Here is a 21,566-nt window from a genome sequence, read left to right as displayed (position 1 = left end):
CTTAAGGAAGAAGACTCATCTAGCCTGAATCGGAGGAAAGCAACCTTAGTTTCGCTTGCTGAGGGCTCTCGCTAGCCTTTCAAGTGGAGGTTGCCTGTGGATGGAGCAGTTAAAGTTGTGGAGAGAGCTGAGGTCGCCAGCTTCCCCTCTACATCTAGTCACAGCCAAGGTGGGGCTGTCTCTCTCTCTCCAGACACAATCTCTCTTATGATGTCAGGAGTGGCTCTGTTAGAAGGGCTAAGGTACACTTGGTCTCTGCAGCCATTTGCAAAGCAGTTCCTTTAGAGAGGAGCTTGTGGGGGTGGGGCAGCTTTCAAAGTGAGCCGAGGAAACCTTTCAGGAAGTACATCGAGAGACTAGGAAGCAGGGTGTTTACAGTCCAAAGGTTTCTGTGAGCCAGGCTCTTCAGAAACGACTCCCTTCTGGCAGAGGCTGCCCTCAGGCTTAGGGTCACTGCCCGCTGACCACACTTGAAGAAGGAAGTGGCTCTGACTTCCCAGAGCCTCAGCAGCCTGTTCCTCTTACATCCACAAAGGCCAGGCCAGGTGCCCCAATTCCTGCAGCCTTGGTGAGTCAGGCCAGGGGTTGCTCAGATCCCATTTCTATATTTGACACAGCCTTGCACCTTGTGACCCGTTTGGAGTCCCCCTACATCAAGAATACTAAGCAAGAGTTGTGGTATACAAACAAATTCACAAACACAGAGCTAATTTAATCTTGTCTGGTATGAGACAGAGCCTCTGAGCAAAGCTATCAGAGGTAGGAGTCATCTAGGACTCGGTGGTGGGGGACCTAAGGCCTTAGCAGCCAGCAAACCAAGGACTGTGTGAGTTTTGTTTCCTGTTGTTCACTTTCTCACTATAGCCTAGTCCTTGAAGACCCTCTGTAGCCCAGGCTGGCCTTAAACACACAGCGATCCTATCGCCTCAGCCTCTCAAATGCTGAGAATTATAGATGTGTGTCACCACACCCTAGTGCCAAAGACCTCAGAAAACACTTCCTACAGAGATCAGACAAACTGGGTATAGAAATGACACAGACAACCTGCAGGTCCTGGTCAGGCATTTAAAAACTGCCTTTTACAAGTCTTCCTCAGGGAGAAATGGAGTATGACGCTCGCCTACCCTACGACTCCGATCAAATCAAACAACTTATATCAAACTATTTTGACACCAGAACTTTCCTGCCTTCACTGTCTACCCTCTCTGAAATAACCTTCCTCTCAGTCCTCACAGGCACACCCTACCGACAACACAGTTTAGGGAGCTGACTAGACGTGGGTCATAGAACTAACTGTGACTAAAGCAGGCACCAAACTGGCCTCAGAGCTCAGATCAAAATAAAGAGCACTTTGATTCCACACAACTCAGTGGGCTATTCCCCACAACTAGCGACTCATCTCTCACTCAGAAGCCATCCAGCTGTGGAGGCTGGACTTCCGCACGCACACACTGGACAGAGAAAAATGCGGAAGGACTCAGGCACTGCCTGAATGAAAAGGAATTTTCATCGATGCTTGCTGTTTTTCTGGTACGTGGGCCCAGGCTATTAGGAAAGCTCTCTCCTTCGGACATCTCCAGCCAATACCCAACTCAGCACAGGACTGAGATGAGCCGGCGCCTGGCCTCACATTAACTGAGGTGCTGCTGTATGCACTGCTGCTAATGGATCATTAAAAAAAACAGGAGTCTGAGAAACCACAGCCATGTCTGCAGAGTGCCTGCTGTCCCCGCAGCCCAGTCTGCTGGCAGAGCTGGCTGCCTAGCACCAACTTCAGGAAGAGAGGGGAGAACAGAAGAAGGCCAACCCAGCTTGCTGTTTTTTGGCTGAGTAGGGAATTGACACAGACCACCTCCGGCTCCTGTCTGGAAGTTTTGAGATCAGAGAGCTTCAGGCACAGCTGGGTTCACAGCTGCACCATTTGGAGCATTGGACTCATTAATATTCATGAGCCATCCCCACCAATCGGCAGAGTGGATGCCATTAGCCTAGCATCTGTCGGGTTTTGTGAGGGTTGTGTATGGAGTTTTTTTCCCCCTTTTAAATGAACTTCTTTTGACATTTTGGATTTGCCTCTGTAGGTTTTCTATCCTGGCTTCGCTCTGATGCATCATATAAGGGAAAGACCCAGGGGAGGCGGGCAGGAAGGAGGGAAGAACAGCAGCCAGCGCTTTGCATCTGCCTGTTGACAAACTTTATTTCTCTTTTAGCACCTGGCACCTCAGACAGGCTTCGAAGATGGAAGCAACATCAGGTAAATTATACCTAACAAGGTTCATGCCCAGATCTGTGAGAAGATCTGCATCCTAGCTCTCTGGAAAACCGTCCCTCCTGCAGTGGTGAACTTGAGTCTCACACGCAAGGCAGGAGAGCTCCGCGCACAGTTCTACAGCGGTATTTCCACACTGATAAATTTATGATTTATGAAAGTAACTCCTGCCAGCTCTCACTCCCTCCTTCCCTGCTACAGCTTGTTAGACACAAATTGCAACAACAGTCTTAAATACTTGCATTTTATTTCAGGCCAAAGCCCCTCAACTCTGAACTAAATGCCATGACAATCCCGCAATGCAGGCCAGTAGTACCACACCTGGGGTAGACCCCACAACTGGGGTGGGTGCCCAGAGGGAGAGAAACACACACAAACCAAGAACAGAGCAGCAGCAGCAACAAGGTGAGCTGGGCACACAGCCCACCCTAGTACTCCAGCTAGCAGCCCCTGTTCTCTGCAGAGCTGATTTCAGCAGCAGGAGACAGGAATCGCACTGTCTGAAGGACAGACAGCTCATGGCTCCTTATCTCCATCCCCAGAGCCCTCACTTCCAGGCTGAAACAAAGCCTGTGTGCCCCACTGACTGAACTTCGGCTTCCCAGGACAGCAGCAGAAGGCCTAGCAGTCAAAGCCCTAGGGGCAAGGAGTTGTTATTAAAAGAGGAAAAGGATCTAAAAAAGGGAAACCACTTTAACCCTGCAGAAACACCAGCTCTGCTTTCTAAGCAGAAGATGGGCAGCCCAGAGCCACCTCCGACCCGTTCCTTTCCCTCTAGCTGTGGCCCACCACTTTGCCTGAACAGGCTTTAACTGCCTGCAAGATCTTAGGCCCCACTCAACCAGGCAAGGTCTTGGAAGATGCTGGAAACCTCAGCAAACAGTCACATCAGGGCCATTTACTGAAAGGCAAGGAGGTGGGGAACACATCTTTAGCACTCTGTCCACACAAGAAGGCAGGCAGGCAAGAGGTCAGCCTCCCACAGCCAAGATGCTCCAGGGGCTGGAGCAAAAACTGAAGTCTGCCAAGCAGGGAAGAGAACAATAGAAACTTTCTGTTGGGACAATGTTCAATATGGCAGCTAAAAATCTGTCATGAAGGGGTTCCCCAACCATTCACCCATGGCAGTTCTCTTTAAACAAACACCTGAAGAATCTCACCTCCTGGGAAAGTAAATACAGTTCTATTTAAAGCCAACAGCTTGTGGGCCCTGTGTTTAACTCACAAACTCCAGTGTGGCGTTTTTCCCAGGGAGAGATATAGCGGGCAGCCACAACCTCTGCATAACAAACCTGAGTAGATCTGACTGGAAGACGCTCAATGGCCTGACTTCCCCTACACCTGCCCTGTCCCCAATCCCACCTGAATGTGACTGCGGCCTGCACCGTCTCTGCCACGCAGGAGAACATGGAGAGCAGCCACAGCTCACCTTCCCCACGCTGTGTCTAGCTGACCAGGATCCAAAGGCACAGCATGGTCCCCTGCCACAGCCCTGCCTGCAGGCTGGGACACAGAGAGTCCCTCATCAGGTCTTGCAGGATCGCAGCAGGCTGGTGAGGAGCTGGGTGGCAGCATGGGGCTTTCTAAGGACGGGCCCTCAGAGTCGATCACTGGAGCCCACGTTTCTAAGTGGTCCTTCTCGTCACTCAGAGGCGGCGAAGGGGAGCTTCTCCTCCCCGATCTTGGAAGAAAGCAGCAACTGGGGAGAGAGAGGAAAAGAAAGACGGTGTGAAGAGATGATAAAAATGGAGACGGGCATAGACAGACATACAGATCGCACATCTAGGGAATAGAGAAACCCTGCCTCAAAAAACAAACAATTTAAAGCATTATGCTGAATACACAAAACTACCTGCCATACAACTCTGTATGTTTGAAATGTCCAGGACAGGCAGATCCAGACAGAAAGTACACTATGGTTACCAGGGGCAACGGAGAGTTGATGCTCACTGAGAATAGGAGCCTGGCCTAAGAGCTGAAGACGTGGCTTGGAGGTAGGACACATAAACACAAGTGAAGCCCCCCAGGCTTTGTTCCCACTCAGAACCACAATAATTAATTAATTTTTAAAAAGCCTGCTACGGTAGTATACACCTTTAATCCCAGCATTCCGGAGGCAGGCAGATCTCTTGTCAGTTTGAGACCAGCCTGGTCTACATAGCAAGTAGCCTACATAGTAAGTAGGTCTATACAGCTGGGGCTACACAGTGAGACCTGTAAAGGAAGGAATGGAAGAAAGGGAGGGAAGGAAGGAAGGAGGGAAGGAGGAAGGGAAGAGTGTTCTAAAATTGACAGAGCGTTATTTAGACACCTAGATCCCTGAGCTCAAGTCTGAGGGAGAAAAATCACCAGAAGAGGAAGCCTGGCATAGAATACAGTGAGCTCCCGGCCAGTATGGGCCACAGAGTAAGAATCTGCCTTAAACAGGAAGAAAAAGCCAGCCAAGGAAGCCTTCCCTTCTTTCTCCCTGAGTTTCAACAGGACCTCTAGTTTCCCACTCAAGAAAGAGAACCAGGCCTTTCCAAGGGTACCAATGCTGTGATATTACTTTCCCCAGCACGTGGGCATCCCAGTGGGTGTCAAGTGTCACTGGGCACCTAACAGCTCCTACCTGTTAAGTTGGTCTCCTTTAGCCAGGTGAGAGGAGCTCTGCCTCTCCTCCTGGGCCCAGCCACAGTTCGACATAGCATAGGAAAGAATGGCGTCAGACACAGTCATGGAGCCCCGGCCCTGGACACAGGCTTCAATCTCGGGCACGGAGAGCTGGCTTTGGAGGAAAAGATGCAACTGACTGTCTGACAGAAGAACCACGCTCTGCAGGACCCTGCAACAGAGAGTAAACCACAGGACAACACGTGACGCACAGCCTCCCCTCCCCCTCCCCCATCCCCATCCCAGCTGGGCTTTGGCTTCATGGAGCACTGGAAATGGGAGGCGTAAGGAAAAATGCTAGAACCATGGTTGTATGAGCAAGACAGGGGTTGCATACAGCCTTCTTGTGACCCAGCCTCCATAATGGCAGGCTGTCTTAATGTCCACTCACTTTTCCAGGAAATGCTGGAGACCTTGACGTCGCTTCTCAATAAACTCATCAGAGCCGCCAAAGAAAGTGGACTTCCCAGGAAGTTCTGGTACAGGTCTGTGGAATCATAGTGTATTACCCAAGGTAAATGAAATATCACCCCAACCCCACCCAAAAGAATCCCTGAGAAAGAGGGCCAGTCAGTATATTTGGCTTTTAGTAAGGAGGCTTGACAGAGCTAACACTGATTGATGGTAGGCCTTATGGCAGGCACTTTGCATGAAATGTCCACAAACATGGCTTTTAATCCACCTAAAAACCCCACGAGAAAGCTATTAGTGTCCTCCTGTTAGAAAACCAGAAAGGGGGCATGTTGGGGGCCGACTTTTAGCAGAAAGCGGCTATCAGCTTTGCAGCCATCTTGAGCCATATACCCTGACATGAGACTTGGATTACAATAGCCTACAACAGCTGAGAACACTCCGATAATCTTGGTTTAGATACCTTGAGATTAAAGGTGTGTGAGATTAAAGGTGTGTGAGATTAAAGGTGTGTGACTTAACAGTATGATTTAGGAGTATAGAGATCAGAGTTAGAGACAAGACCTAAGGGCATGATTAAAGGTGTAACTTAGAGGCGTGGCTTAGAAGTAAGACATATAAAAGGCAGAGACAGAACAGATCAGAAATCAGACTATAGAGGGAGAATCAGACAGGAGACACTTAGAGGAAGAGAGACTGAAGAATAAACGGGATTGAATCACACCCTGTCTGGTCTCCATTCTTCGAGTCTGCCCTCACCCTCGCTCTTGCTGAACCCCGACCCGCGGACTGGAGCAGCAGCTTGGGCCAGGATACAGTAGCAGGCAAACATGGGTCGGCCCAGGCCTCAACATTTTGCCTGGGCTGCGACGTTTTTTGGCCGCCCCAACATGGGGCTAGTGTGGACCCCAACATTATTTTGGCGCCTGAACAGGGACTCGAGCTTGGGCCTCAACAGGGACATGAAACTCCAGTGTCACATAACAAAGCTAGCAACCAGGTCTATGATTCCAAACCCATGCTGCTATGGCACTCCACCTAGTGTGCCACCCCCCACATCCCGGCACTCCACCTAGTATGCCACCCCCACATCCCGGCACTCCACCTAGTGTGCCACCCCCCACATCCCGGCACTCCACCTAGTGTGCCACCCCCACATCCCGGCACTCCACCTAGTGTGCCACCCCCCACATCCCGGCACTCCACCTAGTGTGCCACCCCCCACATCCCGGCACTCCACCTAGTGTGCCACCCCTCACATCCCGGCACTCCACCTAGTGTGCCACCCCCCACATCCCGGCACTCCACCTAGTGTGCCACCCCCACATCCCGGCACTCCACCTAGTGTGCCCCCCCCCACATCCCGGCACTCCACCTAGTGTGCCACCCCCCACATCCCGGCACTCCACCTAGTGTGCCCACTCCCCACATCCCGGCACTCCACCTAGTGTGCCACCCCCACATCCCGGCACTCCACCTAGTGTGCCACCCCCCACATCCCGGCACTCCACCTAGTGTGCCACCCCTACATCCCGGCACTCCACCTAGTGTGCCACCCCCCACATCCCGGCACTCCACCTAGTGTGCCACCCCCACATCCCGGCACTCCACCTAGTGTGCCACCCCCCACATCCCGGCACTCCACCTAGTGTGCCACCCCCCACATCCCGGCACTCCACCTAGTGTGCCACCCCTCACATCCCGGCACTCCACCTAGTGTGCCCACCTCCAGCATCATTTGCTTTTGTTCTTCTTTTTTATTGGTGGTTGGGGGTCTCTTAATATTTTCTTTTTTACTTATGTATACATGCTTGCTTGGTGTTGTGTGCACCATGTGTATACAGTATTCATAGAGGCCAGAAGAGAATGAGATCTCCTGGAACTATAATCACAGGCAGTTGTGGCCAACCTGATGTGGGCTGCCAAACCCAGCAAGAACAGCAAGTGCTCCTAACTACAGAGCCATCTCTCCAGCCCCTTCTGGGACTTTGTGACACATGCCTCGATAAGCTATCGCCCTGGCTGATCTAATCCTCCTGTCTTTGCTTCCTAGGTAGGAGGACTTCATGGCCTGCTCCACTTCACCCAGCTCTCCTGCCTTTGTGCTCTGCATTGGCGTGGGGGAGCGTGTGCATGCACATGCACGTGGAAGCTCAGTGTTGACACAGGTGTCTTCCCCAATCGCCTTCACGTCGTTTGCTGAAACTGAGTAGTCTCTCACTGAACTCAGAACGGATCCGTTAGCCAGCCTAGCTGGCTATCAAGGATTCACCGATTCCCCATCTCTGTCTGTCAGCTCTGGAATTACAGGCTTTTTACATGGGTTCTAAGGATGTGAACTCAGCTCATGTTTTACAACAACCATTTCACCAACCCCCACCTCCCCAGCACCAGCTCTACACAGTGAAATGCAGACTGCTGCATCCTTTCATATGAATTAGAACTACTCCAAGTCAGACATATTGTCATGTGCCTATAATCTCAGCAACTCTGAAAGCTCGGGAAAGAATCTGGGGCATTTGAGGCCAGGCTGGAGCTTTACACACAGGCTCTATCTCAGAAAACAAAACTAAATTAAACTAAAGGAGTACTCCAGCCCCCAAATTTTCTAAAAATGAGGTGAGTTGTGGCAAGTTACTGTTAAATGTTTTCAGCTTCTGTTATAAAGCATACAGAACATTATTTTAATCATTACGTGCGAGAAGGGAAGTATGTGTGTGTTCACTTTTTTTCCCGTTCATTCAGTTTTGCTAGGTCCAATGGCATGAACAGAGGGAGAAGTGCTGGTTTCCTTTCACTGACTTAAACACCTAAGTTCAAGCATTTCTCAAGCTCCTCAGCCTGGCTCATTCTATGTTCTTCTCCCTCTAAACTCTAGCTCCCTTGTAATCCATTCAGACCTGAGAAGGCACAAGAGCGAACTCACACCAAGCCCGCGTTCCTCTGTAGCTGCTTCCTCAGCCACACAAACTCACGGTAGCGCCGGCGCACACAGGAGGTCTTGGCAGTAAAGGCCTTGCTGTTCGTCTATAAGGAAAAGTCCAAAAAAGAAGTTTAAATGGGGAAAGCCTTAGTCCCACATGAGTTCACAACCACCCCACTCATTAGGGTGACAGATTATCAGGCTATTGGGTCCCGGACCAAGACGCCACCAGGCAGCCTGAAAGCAGCATTACCCTTCAAGCTCCTCCTCTCCCCGCTCCTCTTGTAAATCTTCTGTCTCACAAATCCTTTCTACCTCAGCACAGCCCATAGCCCTGCAGCTGACCCCATTACCAAAGCCTGACTCACATGGAGGAATATCTTGTAATCCACGTAAGAGTTCCAGGAGCCTTCATTCTGCACCCTGGGGTCCTGAACTCGAACTGTGATCACCTCCTGCAGGTTAGAAAAAAAAAAATGTTCCTTCAACTTTAGTTCAGCTCCGCCACACACAGAGAGTGTTGTTTGGTTTGGATTTGGAGTCCCGGCTGGCAGGAGCTCATGAGGTAGACTAACTGCCTTCATCAGGTGGCAATTCAAGTACGACTTCTGTCTCCTCAGTGTTGAGATCAATGAGGCACCACACCCAGCTAGCAAGGCAGCTCTGACCACACAGTAGCAGGCAGAGTTTCTTAGTACCAAACGTCAGTCATTTCTCCATTCATTCAACAAGCATCCCCTGAGCATGTCAGGCACTGTGTAAGATAGAACATAATCAAGAAAACAAAACTCCCTGTTCTTCAGGATATTATAGTGAAGGCCTGTAATCCTACCTTGGAAGGCTGAGCACATTCCAGCACATTCCAGAAAATGGAAGAGGTAGTCAAAATGGAGGCTCACTTTTCGGCACACACAATTGCTACTCCTTTCCCTCTCCTAGCTTTAATTTGAGCCCAAGAGAAACCCCAAGAGTATTAACAGGGGAAAAAGCCCCGCAAACGACGCCCTGCCAGCTGTGTCCCCTCCTCTAAGCGGCCCTCCAACTCTGACCCACCTGGAGACCTTGCTTACCTCCGGCTCTTGGTTCTCCAACATCCTACACCAAAAGCACATGTGAAGAGAACATCTGAAGTGGAGCAGAGGACATGGGAAGAAACACAGTTAGATGTCCTTACCAGGCTCTCTCCGAGCAAAACCCCCAAAGTTTTTAATAGATGTCCTTTGGGGAAATCCAGATAGGTAACTTTCTCCCAACCCAGTTATATGAAAAACATGAAAGAGGAAGGGGGGAAAACCCACAGTAGTTAGCCTCAAGCTGAAAGCCCTGGGGAATTTGCCTCCATTCAGACTACTGCTGGACCCTCTACAAGGCCACCTCGATCTAGAGCTCCTAGGGACATAAGGAGAGTGTGTGTGGCCAGAAAGGCAGGTGCATTCCATTGCAAAACTTTTGCCCGAGGACTGTGGCTTAGCAGTCTTGTGGAACACGGCTTTGAAAAGGAACCTACCAGCACCCCCTCCTGGTTGTTTAGAGACAACTTACAAATACCAATCTCTCTTTGTCTTGCTAACCAAAGTCACCTCCATAGAGGTGAGTGCTCCTAGGAGCACCCAACTGAAGAGCCCAGGTTCAGTTTACCACCTTCCCTTACCAGCTCTCCAGAACTGGAGCCAACCATTATCATCAACTGCGATCCTGCCATGCCATCCGGTTTGTACCTCTGCCCAAGCACCCCACAGCCTCTCAGGTCAACTCAGGATGCATTCCGCTCCTTTGTAAAGATTCATTAAAGCCTAAGCCACTGATTTCCCCCAGTGTGGTAGTTTATGCGTACAGCGACATCGCCCACTCCAACAAGGGGACCATGAAGGCTGTAGCACAGGGTTACTGGATTCCAAAGGGGCCCATGATGTCACCTTCTGTTAAAATACAGCACTAATCTTGTTACTCCTAGAGCCACTCCAAAAGCATCCACCCTGGCTGCCGCCCCCACCCCCTTCCTCTCTCTTAAGAGCAGAACAATAAGGTTTAATTTCCCTTTCCAATTTACCTTGAAATGAAAACTGACTTCAGCCAATATGTACTGCCAACAAATGATCCGGGCTGGCTCCTGGGAAAACAAGACTCTGTCTAAGCTCTCCCTCTCCTCCTCCCATGCCCATTCGCACACCCACTCATTTTTACAGTCCCACAATTAATTTTAAACACATTCTCTTATTAGTTCTGCCTTACCATTAGAAGAGTGCATAATGAGCTTCCGTCTATTTTATGTTTTGCTAACATAGGGCTAATGTTTCAAAGGAAGGAGAACTCGTTTACAGCATGAAATTAGCAGAGCAAACAGCTTTCGTAATTCTTTCCAATATCCCAGAAGGTCTCTCTACAGACAAACATTAAGTGCAGGGACAAAGCTACACGGCAGATGACAAAATGGAGCTGAACTGTGGAGCAAACCCAAGGTTTTGTGATTTCAACACCATAATAAACAGCATTCTTGCTGACAGTCTGATTTTTCACCCGCAGCAATCACCACCTCCAAGAGGCCCTAAGCTGAAATGCAGAAAACCTCAATTCCCCAATAACCCAAGCCGACAGTCAATACGACAGTCCAGACAGAAGCAGACAAAGATCTGTGACCAAAACCAAAAAGTTTTCTGTGAATAATTAACCTGATGGGATTCTCCCCGCTTCTCTTTTTAGGTACTTGTTAAACTGCCAGCAAAAGAACAGAAAGTTAAATGTTCTGAAGTGGTTTATTTTATTATTATTATTATTTTAGTTTGGTTTGCGTTTGTAGTACAACAGAAACGATGACAAGAAAGAAAGTCATCTACACACTTAGGGAGATCACACCTCTCTGCCTGAAAAAGTCTGTGAAATTCAAGTCCACTAACTAACTGTTCATCATGATATGTTTGGTCTAAAGAAGAGTTTGCTAGGGGCCTGCAGCACCCCCATGTGGAAGTTTTTCTACTTTATTTTGGAGCTAACGTCACATAGAAACAAATAGTCATAAACTGGCTTTTAAGACACTCCAAGCCTCCTGAGACTCTGTAGGCTCAAAGCTAAGTGTAAGGGGGCACTGAAGAGGTTCTGGTTGTCAATTTCCTTAAAACGCTGGAACTGCAAAACCCAGACTCCATTCCTAACAACCACTGCTATCCGTCAATGTCCCTCCCAACGACACCACTCTTCGAAAGAAAACGGAGCTCTCAGTTCCATCCCTAGAGAAGCATCAAGTTCTAAATTAACTCTATGACCTGTCCGAAGAGGTGGATCTGTGCATCCATTAGGGAAAAGACAGAATGAAATACCCTCCAAAGGTTAGGAAACTTACTTAATGCTAACTACATCTCCGGGGCCTTTTCCATCCCATCTGAAGTGCTCTCTGCTTCCCTCAACAGTACCAGCACCAACAGTCCAGGGGAAGAGCCAGGGCTTTTGGTGTGTACAAAGTCTGACGCATTGTAAAGCTCACAACTGCTAATTCAGGGAAGCAATTCAAAGCCTTCTCATTTTCTCTGCCACTTGAACTACTTCAAGGGTCACATTAAAAACACATCAGGCTGTTAAAAAAAATGCACCAAGGAGCCTCCGCCCTTCCTTATTCCTCCTAGAACCTTTGGTGTCAACAGACAGCAACTCGAAAACCTCGCCTTCCTAAATACCCACAGGTGTTCGAGGAAGCTCTTCCGCCTGACAACCTGTCCATCAAATAGCTGTTTTCACCTTTCAGTCGGTAACCCACTCCTTTCACCTGCAAGTAACAAAGGCGAGCATAATTTCCAGTATCTGCGAAAAAATATCTGCCATTTCCTTCCACTCCTAAACTTTGACTCCGGCCACTCCTTTCCATTCATTAGCAAACTTAGATGGAAACCAACCAAATGGTCCTTCTCTTTAAACTCAGAACTAAACTTCTCTTTAAACTCAGAACGGAAAGATACCTTCTAATTTCTAGGTATATTGAAAAGCCAGGCTTCCTTTCTTCTTTGGGTCCCAGCAAACCCTCACTTTCACACCGGGCGGTAAGACAGCCCCTTCCCTAGAGTGTCAACCGAGGCCATCACTCAAATGCCACCGCTACAGCTCAAGCCGGCATCCCACTCTCAAGCAGCACCTACGAGCCGCGGCCCCACCCACGCCCCCTCACCTGAGAGCAGCAGCAGCAGCTCTCTACAGCGACACCACCAGCACCGAACCCTATAGCCCGACCCCGGCTTCTCCTTCCGGGTGAGTCGCCGGTGCCCCGGTGCACGACGGGAGGCGGCTCCCGACGGGCCAATCCTGAATCTCCAGGACGCCCCACCCCTGCAGACCAGGGCTCTCAGTGGCGATCGCCGGTCAGCGGAGGCTCTCCGCCCCGCCCAGGCCTGCGCTGAAATGCGCATCTTTCCGGAAATCGCTAGGGGGCGCGGGAGGCGGAGCGCAAGGACGAAGAACCCCGCGAAGTCCACTCCGGTGCCGCGTCCCGCCCACCGCCGTCAGGCAGGCCAATCAGCGCTCAGGAAACGTCTTTAAAAGCTGGCGAAGGCGTTTTGGGATCCCAAGTATCTGCGGGGTGTAAAAGAACAATTAGAGTGGGAGGTTTCTCGCGTTCGTGAAACCTTACTAAGCTCTCTTGAACCTCGAAGGTTGCAGTTACCCACCTGAAATGTCAAGGGCACTGCTAGTTAGATTTGGAAAAGCCACAGATTATCCCAGCAAAAAACAGACGAGAAACTTGTCAGCTCAACAGTTGTCAAGGCCAAAGCAGAATCATGCAGTTAGTACGCAAGAAAAAAACCGGTGAAAATGCTAACTTATGGAGATATCTAAATTCCTCTTAAGCCAATAGAAGTGGCTCATGCCCGGAATCTTTTTTTGTTTTTGTTTTTTTGTTTGTTTGTTTTTGCTTTTCGAGACAGGGTTTCTCTATGTAGCCCTGGCTGTCCTGGAACTCACTTTGTAGACCAGGCTGGCCTCGAACTCAGAAATCCGCCTGCCTCTGCCTCCCAAGTGCTGGGATTAAAGGCGTGCGCCACCACTGCCCGGCATCATGCCCGGAATCCTAACACTTGGAAAGTTAAAGACTTAACGTGAGTTCCAGGATACAGAGTAAGGCTGTCTGAAGACACAAACGAAAAGCCTCTTTGATCTGTTAAAAGTTAATTTTACATCTGTAATCCCAGCACTTGGAAGTAGAGGCAGGAATTGAAGGCCAACAGCAACTAGATAGTGAGTTTCAGGCTAGCTTGGACTACCTAAGACCCTGTCTCAAAAACAGCAAAACAGGGGCTAGAGAAATGGCTTCAGAAGATGAGTTCAGCACCCACAAATTCAGGCACCTCACAAATTCCTGCAAGTCCAATTTCAATGGATCTGAGCCACACATACACCAAACATGAATATTTATTTCTTTTTATTTTGCGTAGCTGAGTGTTTTGCCTATAAGTATGGATGTCTACTTGAAACCCTCAGAGGCCAGATGAGGGCTTTAGATCTTCTGGAACTGGAGTTACAATGGTTGGAAACATTGCATGGATGCTGAGAACTGAACCCTGAACCTATACAAGAGCAGAAAGTACTCTCAACCTCGAAGTCGTTTCTCTAATCTCAACTCCCCTTAAAAACTTATGGGCTCAGGCTGGGGAGATGGCTCAGTGGTTAAGAGCATTGACTGCTCTTCCAGAGGTCCTGAGTTCAATTCCCAGCAACCACATGGTGGCTCACAACCATCTGTAATGAGATCTGATGCTTTCTTCTGGTGTGCATGAAGACAGTTACAGTTATGCTCATACATAAAATAAATAAATTATTTATTTATTTTATTTATTTATTTATTTATTTATTTATTTATTTTGGTTTTTCAAGACAGAGTTTCTCTGTGTAGCCCTGGCTGTCTTGGAACTCACTCTGTAGACCAGGCTGGCCTCAAACTCAGAAATCCACCTGCCTCTGCCTCCCAAGTGCTGGGATTAAAGGCCTGTGGCACCACTGCCCAGCATGATCTGTATTTTCAAAGACAAACAAAAAAACAAGAAGAACAGCTCTATGTTACAATTTTGTATATCTCTTTAGTATCTGGCTTAGTAGAGACAACTGGAGTCTTATTTGCTTTTTCATTTCTTTTTCATGCTCTATTGTTTTGGTAGATGAGGAATAACAAATGTGCCTGGCGGTGGTGGCACACGCCTTTAATCCCAGCACTTGGGAGGCAGAGGCAGGTGGATTTCTGAGTTCGAGGCCAGCCTGGTCTACAGAGTGAGTTCCAGGACAGCCAGAACTACACAGAGAAACCCTGTCTCGAAAAAAACAAAAACAAAAACAAAAAAACAAAAAACAAACAAACAAACAAAAAAGAATAACAAATGTTATGGTGGAAAAAAGGGTATTTTTAGGGTTTTTTTGGGTTTTTTTTTTTTTTTTTGATAATTTATTTATATATTTTTAGCTTTCTCCAGTTTTTCCAACCGGAAAAACTCCTTTGGTATAACAAAACACATCAAATATCACTCTCCCTCTCTATCTCTGTCTCTGCTTTCATTTTGAGATAAAAGCTTTGTTATCCAGCCTGGGCTGGCCCAGAACTAAGTATATAGACCAGGATTACCTCAAATGTAAAATGCACAACCCTCCTGCCTCAGCCTCGAAAGTGCTGATTATACAGGTCCACCATTACACCCAGCTGACAAGTACTGATTTCTTTGTAAAGGGGTGTGTGTGTGTGTGTGTGTGTGTGTGTGTGTGTGTGTACTACTTGTGTATGCGGATACCCATGGGGGACAGAAGAGGACTGTTGAGGGGTTTGGTATGTTGCTATGTATTGTAATGCTAAATTCTGTACTGAAAAGTCCAGACCTACAAGCTACTTGTCGAGTTAAACAAGCTTTTGTTGTGCAAACCTTAATCCTCGGTTTCAAACTACCGGTTAAATAAAATTGGCTAAAGCTGATTGATTCCCAGAGGGATTAGAAGTAGGTGGGGTTTGAATTACTGTTTGGGAGGTCGAAAAGAAAGGAGAGAGGAAAGAGCAGGTAGAGGAGGAAAAAGGAGAGAGGAGGAGGAAGCCTCCATGAGGGGAGATGAGCCATGAGCATGTGGCCAGGAGAAACAGCAAGGATCTGGAGTACACCACCAGAGAGGCAGCCAAGCCAGCAGTTAGAAGAGTAGATTAGGGGTTACCCTCATACCCTCCAGTAATTGTAACAAAATAACCACACACTCATTTATTTATAAGCCAGTTGGGGATAAGCTTAAAGTGACTACAGTACACAGGATGTCAGATCCCCTGGAACTAGAGTCACTCATCCAAATGCAGGTACTGGGACCTGAACCCCAATCCTCTGCAAGAGCAGCACAGGATTTAAACACGGAGCTGTACTGCAAAGCTCCCACCAAGTGATGGTTCTTTAAAAAGTTGCCTGCAGAACAGAATCTGAAACTGTATCCAAGCTATGAGCTCAAAGTCAGATGTGGTAATAGATCATGTTTGCAATCACAGCACTTCTCCAGAAGCTGAACTACGAAGATTGCCTCACCTTTAAAGGCACCATGGGCTACACAGTGAGTTCTAGAAGAGCCTGACTTACAGTGTGATAGCCCGTCTGGTTCCCATGTTGATGCATTTCATTATTCTTATTTATTTTATGTACAGAGTGCTCTGTCTGCATGTCTACCTGCAGGCCAGAAGAGGGCATCAGATCCCTTTACAGATGGTTGTGAGCCACCATGTGAGTGCTGGGAATTGAAGTCAGGTCCTCTGGAAGAGCAGCCACTGCTCTTAACCACTGACCCATCTCTCCAGCACTGAATTTAAAATAATCACATAAGGGGCTTGTGAGATAGCTCAGTGGCCAAATGCATTTACCACTAAGCCTGGTGACCTGAGTTCACATGGTGAAGGAGAGAACTAACTCCTACAAGTTGTCCTCTTCACGGGTACACACATGGGGTGGGAAGAGAATACATATACATATCCTATATATGTATGTGTGTGTTATCATATGTATCCATACATATATATATATATATATATATATATATATATATATATATATATCATTCATAGATTAGATAGATAGATAGATAGATAGATAGATAGATAGATAGATAGATAGATCCACTGAGGTCAGAAGAAAGTGTTGGATCCCCTGGGGCTGGAGTTACAGGTTATTGTGAGCCACCCAAGATGGGCACTGGAATCCAAACTCAGGTTCCTTGCTAGAGCAACAAATGCTCTTAACTACTGAGACATCTCTGCAATTCCATTTAAAAAAAATTAAATCATGTTAATATCATCACTGATCTCATCAAGAGCTTGTCAGCCTCACTCTGGTAGATACTACATTTCCAAAGGTAAAATTTTTGCTTGAAAGAAAATACTTCCATTTTCCTTTACATGGCCAACTCTGTGCTCAGATACCTGATTAGTCATCTCTTTTCCCTTGCCTTTTTTTTTTTTTTAAAGCTAGGTTTTTATTACATAGCTCAGGCGCCCCTGGAATTCATAATTCTTGTGCCTCAGCCTTGTAAATGCTGACATTATATGCATGTGCCGCCTTGCCTAGAAAATTTTAACTGTTAATGTTAGGGACAATCTTAATACAAAACAAGCACAGTTTCAAACAACTGAGACAATCCACATTCAAAATTACTTACAACATAGTGAGCACCAGTACCCTGGCTACAGAGATTTCATGCAGGTCTCAGTCAGAATGCAGACATGCTAAAAATACCTCCAGACTTTGTGTATAAAATATATTTAAGGACTGGAGAGATGGTCCAGTGGTTAAGAGCACTGGCTCCTCTTCCAGAGGACCAGGGTTCAATTCCCAGCACCCATGTTGAAGCTCATAACTAACTCCATGTTAGCCTTTTTTTTCTCTCTCTCTACTTTATTGGGCTCCTATCTCTCTGCCTCCCTTCCAACCCCTATTCCACCCTAATCACTTCCAACCCCCAACACTAGGTAGAAGAGAAGAAGGGTGAGAGGGGAAAGGGGTATTGACCTCTTAGATTACTACCTGGCGATTAGCGGCCTTGGCTTCCTTGGGGCAAGTCCAATCTTCATCATCAGGAGATCTCCAGCTTCTCATCTCTTTGCTCATGGCCACTTGACAAATCACAGTAACAACACCCAGAAGCAGCAACCACCTTCTCAAGACTCTCCCATTTATACCTTGTCCAGAATCCCCAGAATTAAACTCTCTACAGATAGCAAAAATCACACCCCTGCTAGTGCATGAGGCAAATCACAATCATGTGCTGTGAGGCAGTCTCTCAGCTCATACCTGGGATTAAAACAAAAACATTCAGGTAACATAATTGGGTTTTTTAGAAACCAAAATTCTCTAGGCTGGAGAAATGGTTCCATGGTTAAGAGCACTGGCTGTTCTTCTAGAGATCCTGAGTTCAATTTCCAGCAACCATATGGTGGCTCACAACCATGTATAATGGGATCCAGTGCCCTCTTCTGGTGTGTCTGAAGACAGCGACATTGTACTCACATATATAAAACAAATAATTCTTAAAAAATAAAAGAAAGAAACCAAAATTCTCAGTACAACTCCACTTACAGGGGGGAACCTGACAGAACACCAATGTACATTTAAAAAAAAAAAAGCTAGACCTTTGACACATGCCTATAATCCAGTACTGGGGAAGCTGATCATGAGTTCTAAAGTCAAAAAGACCCACAGATAAAGAAAGAAAGAAAGAAAGAAAGAAAGAAAGAAAGAAAGAAAGAAAGAAAGAGAGAAACCAGAATAGTCAAAGTCAGAGGCATGTGGTTTAAAAGTACATATTTTTGTCAAAGTCTATCAGGAAATCAATGTGAAACATCTCTTAAATGCATTACGTTTTATAAGAGAGCATATGTTAACCCCGAAATGAATAAATCTTTAACAATTGGATTTCAGGTGGCTGGCCAAACTGTGCCTGGTGCCTCAAAGCCTAGTAATGCCAATTCTTTAGAGGACGAGACTGGAGGATCAGGAACTCGAGATTATTGAGTGGAAAAAATAAAGGAAAAGGAAAAGGACATGACTTACTCCTAGGTGTGGTGGAGGAGGAAGTTCATTGTAGCTAAAAGGGAGGGGGCAGCCAGTGGCAGAGACATCCAGGAGACTCAGTGAACATGCCCCTGAGCCATGTGAAGGGGGTGCATGGGGGGGGCAGCGTAGCCAGACCAAGAAGCCAGGACAGTAAAGGGTAGAAAAGACCCAGTAACCAAAACAGATCACAGAGGAGGGAAGGGCAGCTAGGGAAAGGACAGCCCAGCCCCTGGGCTGGAGAGGTTTAGTGTAGTAAGTGGGGTACACTAGCCAGGAGGGGCCTGTAACAGGTAGGGACTGAGGGGTGCAGGGAGAACTTGGTGATCAGTGTCTGCTTTAATATGTTAAGTAGATCCCTCAGCCATTAGTCCTGGATTTGAGACCTAACAGCTATCTTGGCTACACTAAGTCTGAAGCTAGCCCAAGCTACATGAGACCCAGGCTACAGGAGACTCTGTCTCAAAACTAAAACACCCAACACACAGGAGGCAAAGGCAGACACATTTCTGTGAGTTCTGGGCCAGCCTGGTCTACATAATGACTGAAGAACACTGGCTGAGCCTGCCATCCCCAAACCTGCCTCCCTTAGTCACATGACTGTCCTGAGTTAGGTTTTTCTAGGGCAGCAGCTCCAGACAGAGGACAGGCTCAACCTTGTGAAGATTACGGAGGCAGCTGCAGACTCAAAACAGTTCTGTCTGCAGAATGCTCAGAATGACCCTCTGCTAAGTGCAGTGTCTTCAAGCCCAAATCCCTCAGACTCCAGAAAGTCGGTTCTTCATTTTACTCGCATATCTTGAGGTTTCCCAAACCACTCTTCAAGAACCAGTGAATATTCAAGAGAACGAATCTGAAGGCTGAACAAAAGCTTCTCTGGAACATATACATATGTATACATATGATGTACAACCTTCTGTCATGGATTTCTGTTGCACAAGGTTTAACTATTTTATATACACTAGCTTACAGTAAAACAGCAGAAAGGAAGGAAGGAGGGGAGGGAGGGAGGAAGGAAGGAAGGAAGGGAGGGAGGGAGGGAGGGAGGGAGGGAGGGAGGGAGGGAGGGAGGGAGGGAGGGACTGGCTGCTCTTCCAAAGGATCCAGGCTCCATTTCCAGGACCCCCAAGGCAGCTCGCAAAAATCAGTAAACTCCTGTTCCCTGGAGATCTGGCGCCCTCGTCTGGTCTTAGAGGGTACTGTATGCATATAGTCCACATGTGCATAACCATTCACATGAAATAAACATGAAAATAAATCTTCTTTTAAAAAAAAGGAAAGAGCCTGGCAGTGGTTGCGCACGCCTTTAATCCCAGCACTTGGGAGGCAGAGGCAGGCAGATTTCTGAGTTCAAAGCCAGCCTGGTCTACAGAGTGAGTTCCAGGACAACCAGGGCTATACAGAAAAACCCTGTTTCAAAACAAAAACAACAGATAGATAGATAGATAGATAGATAGATAGATAGATAGATAGATAGATAAAATTAAAAAAAAGAAAAGAAACCTGGCAGTGGTGGCACATGCACTTAGGAGCAGAAGCAGGCAGATCTCTAGAGAAACCTTGTCTCAAAACAATAGAAAAGAAAGAAAGAAAAAAAAGAAAATTGTATTCAAGTGAAAAAAAGAATTCCCAACAACAGAGTGGAAAGAAATGTTTTTAAAAGTTCTGTACTTTCCTCACTCTTTAATTTACATTTTAGGAGATAGAAAGATGGCTCAGCTATTCACTGACTGCTCTTCCAGGGGTCCTGAGTTCAATTCCCGGCAACCACATGGTGGCTCACAACCATCTGTAGTGGTATCTGATGCTCTCTTCTGGTGTGTCTGAAGGGAGTGACAGTGAATTCACATAAAATAAATCTTTAAAGTACATCTTTTTTCTTTTCTTTTTTTTTTTTTCTTTTTTTTTTTTTTTTTTGGTTTTTTGAGACAGGGTTTCTCTGTGTAGCCCTGGCTGTCCTGGAACTCACTCTGAAGACCAGGCTGGCCTTTGAACTCAGAAATCCACCTGCCTCTGCCTCCCAAGTGCTGGGATTAAAGGCATGCGCCCGGCTTCTTAACAATTTTCAAAACGAATATTGTTAAACAGAAATCTTAGGTTTGTACATTTGAGCCACTCCTGGCAGATTTTCCGATTAGCATAAATCACCAGTTTCAGATTAGCACATGGTTTCACTATGTAGAAACCAAAGGTAGGTTTTGACACCCTGAATTCCTTTTTTTTTTTTTTTTTCAAATTTATTTTTATTTTATGTGGATTGGTGTTTTGCCTACACGTATGTGTGTGGGAGGTCGTCAGATGCCCTGGAACTAGAGTTACAGTTGTTAGCAGCCGCGAGGGTGCTGAGGGGAGGGGGTGTTCTGGAAGAGCAAGGCCAGTGCATTTATATGGAGAGTGGAATGTGGGGCTGTGTGGGGATAGGGGGTGGCAGCATTTGATGCAGACAGGAACACGATTTGATAATTAGAAATGCAATATATTTGGGATACTAATTCCCACCGCCAACCAAGAACTTGACCGATTGACCGGAGTGGAGTTGCACGTTAAATCTCAAACCTGGAGGCAAAAGGCTGAGGTGACTATTTAACACATCAAAGCCTTGCCGCCAGGTTCTCCCAGCATCCCTTTGTTCTGATGAGTTACCCCCTGGAACTCTTTAGACCCGGAACTGGGCTGCCCTTCCCCCAGAGGCTCTTCCCTATGTAATCCAGCCATTTTGGTTACCTACCTACTCCATTTTTAATGTTCTGCCATCTTGGTTTCTGCAAGTTCCCCTCTTTCCTCCCCTGAGCCTTCTCCTCACATGGTTCAGGGGCGTGTTCACTCTGGAACCCCCCAGAGGTGTCCACCTTTGACTGTGCTTTTTTTTTTTTTTTTTTTTTTGATTTACTATTTATTTTATGTATATGAGTACCCTGTCCCTGTTTTCAGACACACCAGAAGAGGGCATCAGATCCCATTACAGATGGTTGTGAGCCACCATGTGGTTGCTGGAAATTGAACTCAGGACCTCTGGAACCCCATTCAGTGCTTTTTACTGCTGAACCATTTCTCCAGCCCCCTACAGTCTTCTTTTTATCTATAATAAACTTTCTCTTTCTCTTCCACTACACCTAGAAGCAATGATATCCTTTCCTTTATATTTCTTTTCTTTTTTTAAATTCATCTGGTGCTGAAACCCAGTGTTCAAACTCTGAGACGAATGTCTCAGCCATTTGTTAATCTCAGCAGTTAGGGAGCGGAAGCCCGTGCAGAGTTCGCGGCCAAGGAATTTGTGTAG

At 47.1% G+C, this 21,566-nt stretch overlaps 1 protein-coding gene across 3 annotated transcripts; it reads right to left on the bottom strand.

Annotated features, from left to right (window-relative positions):
• Positions 1-2,499: 2,499 nt before the first annotated feature.
• Snx11 (sorting nexin 11) lies at positions 2,500-12,562 on the bottom strand. 3 transcript variants are annotated; one of them, XM_034507298.2, is made up of 8 exons: positions 12,409-12,562; positions 10,306-10,365; positions 9,326-9,380; positions 8,624-8,710; positions 8,259-8,359; positions 5,313-5,408; positions 4,881-5,093; positions 2,500-3,968 (listed from the first exon to the last, which is right to left on the bottom strand). In XM_034507298.2, exons 3-8 carry the CDS (start codon positions 9,365-9,367, stop codon positions 3,695-3,697), a joined length of 813 nt encoding a protein of 270 aa, XP_034363189.1. In that variant the 5' UTR covers positions 9,368-9,380; positions 10,306-10,365; positions 12,409-12,562; the 3' UTR covers positions 2,500-3,694. The 3 variants fall into 3 exon arrangements, with proteins under 3 accessions (XP_034363189.1, XP_076792014.1, XP_076792015.1); XM_076935899.1 differs by lacking the exon at positions 12,409-12,562 and adding an exon at positions 10,488-10,686; XM_076935900.1 differs by lacking the exons at positions 10,306-10,365; positions 12,409-12,562 and adding an exon at positions 9,907-10,130.
• Positions 12,563-21,566: the final 9,004 nt, after the last annotated feature.

Source organism: Arvicanthis niloticus, chromosome 6 (assembly GCF_011762505.2).
Source record: "Arvicanthis niloticus isolate mArvNil1 chromosome 6, mArvNil1.pat.X, whole genome shotgun sequence".
NCBI lineage: Eukaryota > Metazoa > Chordata > Mammalia > Rodentia > Muridae > Arvicanthis > Arvicanthis niloticus.
Note: the sequence above shows the minus strand (reverse complement) of the source record. Positions and strands in the feature narration are given on the sequence as shown.